This window comes from Arachis duranensis, chromosome 10, assembly GCF_000817695.3.
Source record: "Arachis duranensis cultivar V14167 chromosome 10, aradu.V14167.gnm2.J7QH, whole genome shotgun sequence".
Lineage (NCBI taxonomy): Eukaryota > Viridiplantae > Streptophyta > Magnoliopsida > Fabales > Fabaceae > Arachis > Arachis duranensis.
Genome location: NC_029781.3, coordinates 64,065,676 through 64,068,916, shown reverse-complemented (window position 1 = coordinate 64,068,916; position 3,241 = coordinate 64,065,676). Strand labels below are relative to the sequence as shown.

Below are 3,241 nucleotides of genomic sequence, written 5' to 3'. Positions count from 1 at the left end.
AGAAAAATGAAGAAGAAGTTTATTGAATACACTTCTTTTTATCCAAACAATTAAAGAGAAATTAAAATTTTACTACACTTTTTTTTCATCTTTCCACGTACTTTTACAGTTTACTTCACTTATTTTTTTCTATTCAAACAAAGTCGAATTTTGTTATGTTTCTTGTTTGGGAAGAAAAATTTTAAATAACATAGCATATAAATTCTTTTATTTTTAAAACTTGTTTTTTCTTTTTTGTTAAACTGAAAATAAATGAATTGAAAATATTTAAATTATAAAATAAATAAAATAATTTTAAAAATCCTTAATTATAATTAACTGTTTATTTGATTTTAAAAATCTTAGTTGGTCAGTTGGTTTTGTTATTCTTAATTCAACCATTTTCATTTTGAAAAAAAGAAAAAACATATCATATTCTCATCACTTAATCATAATTAATCATTCAAAAATAATTTTCATTCCAATGGTGCTAGTATCCATCAAGTCAAAATAGTGAAGATTGGAAGAGGCTTCCGGAAAGCATGAGATTGATCCGAGATGAAGACAAATTAAAAAGGAACGGCGAGGATTGAAGGCACATTCCGGAACTTTCATACTTGCTCTCAAACTCTCACGAGCCTTCTCCATTTTTCACTTCCTTGTCACAAACCCCCTCACTCTATATATTCACCACCCATCTCCGCTTCTCAATCAGTGTATTTATTATTGGGTCCATTACTCTTCTTCTTGTTCTCCAATATCCACGCGCTATGGCTATGGCTCAAGCAATGGCAGTGTCGTTGTCAACTACTACTTCTTCTTCTCCCCTGCTGTCCCAAAAAGCAGGGCACTCTGCTTCAACTTCTTCCATGGCCTTCTTTCCGCAGAGGAAACCATTGTCAAGGTTGGGAAGGGTGAGAGCTCAGGCTAATGCCGACAACAAAGACAACTCTGTCGACGTTCATGTTACCAAAGGTAGTAGCAACGACCAAGGCACCGCGGTGGAAAGGAAGCCTCGCAGGCCTGTTATGGACATTTCACCATTCGGTAACTAAACTCAACAATTCTTGCGTAGCGTGCGTGTCTCAAATTTATCTGCAAATTAAAACTATCATGTTTATATTTTTTACACATGGCGTATGGCAAATTCGTTTTCGTACCAGAACGAATTGCGTTCCATACTTGTATGTAACTATGGATTAACCATTATAACGATTTTTGTTAATGAAAATTCACTGATCAATAATAAATGTATTTTTATTTGTAGGTCTGTTGGATCCATGGTCACCAATGAGGAGCATGCGGCAAATGCTGGACACAATGGACCGAATTTTCGAAGACACCATGTCAATGTCATTCCCCGGAAGAGCCGCGGGAGGAGCAGGCGAAATTCGAGCCCCGTGGGACATCAAAGATGAAGAGCATGAGATAAAGATGCGGTTCGACATGCCGGGACTATCGAAGGAAGATGTGAAGGTGTCTGTGGAGGATGACATGCTCGTTATCAAAGGTGGTCAAAAGATGGAAGAAGGTGGTGATGATTCTTGGTCTGCAAAGAGCTATAGTTCCTATGATACCCGTTTGATGCTTCCTGATAACTGCCAGAAGGACAAGGTCAAAGGGGAGTTGAAGAATGGTGTGCTTTACATTACAATTCCTAAGACTAAGGTTGAACGCAAGGTCATTGATGTTGATATTCAGTGACATTAAGAATTTAAGATATCAAAAATTTCATAAAGCTTTTGTACACTACTTCTTGTGGAAGCCTATGTGATATATATAAAGGTTACCGTTTGTTAATAATAATGTTATACGCGTTTAGGGTTTAGGTTAATCTCAAAATTACTATCATCATGTTTAATACGAAATTAGTGGTGCTAATTCTAAATTTTTAAATTTGATAATATTTAATTAATTAAAAATTTGAATTTAAAATTTAATTTTACATTTTTTTTAGTTTGTTGTTAGTGTTGTTTAATATATATATTGTTCTCCTATATTTTTTTTTATTTAAAATATCAGATTTATTAAAAATTTTGAAGGGCATGCCAGAATTGAATAAAATAATAGCTTAATAAGCACAATTACCTAGCCTCTATTCTAATCCCAGAAACATACACATGAAATCAGTGAGCCCAACAACGGAATTACCTAACCTCCTATACAAATAGCATACTATATATATAGCCAATATATGAAACTAAGAAAATAAGAGTTCATTGGTAGATCGACCGTGCATTTGGAGCATCAAATTTATGATGAAGCACCAAGCAGATGCCAAAATTAAGGTTCTAGCCTAAACTCTCAAAGTCTAAATATGTCATTTTGTGAGCACAATACTGAATTAACCTAATCTCCATTCCGAGTTAAAAACAAATACAAAACCTAACATAACCGATCCGTGAAAATAAGATTAACATGAATCAAGAAAAGCTTCCAAAAGTGCAAAGAGAATGCTGAAATTTGAAAAACCAGTACTAACTATTTATTCTATATAAGGTCCTATGTCTATATCCCTTACATTCTTCCTTTCTTTTGTCCTTACAAACTTTACGAACCCCCCAAAAGAGAAAATAAAAGCAACAAAGATGGGAGAAGGGAAAGGAAAGATTTAAAACAGCCAAAAAGGAAAAAAAAAACGAAAAAAGACAAATATAAATTTTTCCTTATTCTATATTTGTATGGTACTCAATTTTCTTCAGGTATACAGTCCAATTTTGGCTTCCTATTATTATGAGCACCAACTGTTTGAAGATGAACCTCTGAGAATATATCCTCTACAGAGATCTGTTTGGTCACTAACTGTTGAAGCTGCTGCTTTGTTATGACAACTTTGATCCTCTTTAAGCCATTATTGTTGTTATTATTGTTATTACCTTGCTCTTTGACTCCTTGAGATGGAAGCAAGTAGTATAATCTTCCAGGCTTCAACTCATAATCTGGGGAGAGTGATTCTGAGGATACCTTCGAGATACCAACACTTCCAAAAGCTTGAAAATTTGACAAGATTTCTTTGACATGGATTGGGGTCCTAAATTCTAGGACCTTCCCATCTGGTTTGGCTACCCTCACAACTTTATTACCATGATTTGATGATATACAAGATCCTGAAATGGGTCTACAAAGAGCAAGATAATTTCCCATTTTTGATACAAAAGTGTATGTGGTTTAAGAGAATATAGATGATGAAATTCAAGCCAAGGTTTGTTTGATATAGCTATAGAGATAACTGAATAGAATGATCAACAAAAAATGTGTGTGA

The 3,241-nt window shown here is 34.1% G+C and overlaps 2 protein-coding genes across 2 annotated transcripts; one reads left to right on the top strand and one right to left on the bottom strand.

Annotated features, from left to right (window-relative positions):
• Positions 1-599: 599 nt before the first annotated feature.
• On the top strand, positions 600-1,813 carry LOC107469815 (small heat shock protein, chloroplastic). The gene is made up of 2 exons (XM_016089192.3): positions 600-1,026; positions 1,247-1,813. Exons 1-2 carry the CDS (start codon positions 750-752, stop codon positions 1,681-1,683), a joined length of 714 nt encoding a protein of 237 aa, XP_015944678.1. The 5' UTR covers positions 600-749; the 3' UTR covers positions 1,684-1,813.
• A 628-nt stretch (positions 1,814-2,441) lies between these two features.
• Positions 2,442-3,235, bottom strand: LOC107469814 (uncharacterized). The gene has a single exon (XM_016089191.3). The coding sequence runs from the start codon at positions 3,121-3,123 to the stop codon at positions 2,668-2,670; it is 456 nt and encodes a 151-aa protein (XP_015944677.1). The 5' UTR covers positions 3,124-3,235; the 3' UTR covers positions 2,442-2,667.
• Positions 3,236-3,241: the final 6 nt, after the last annotated feature.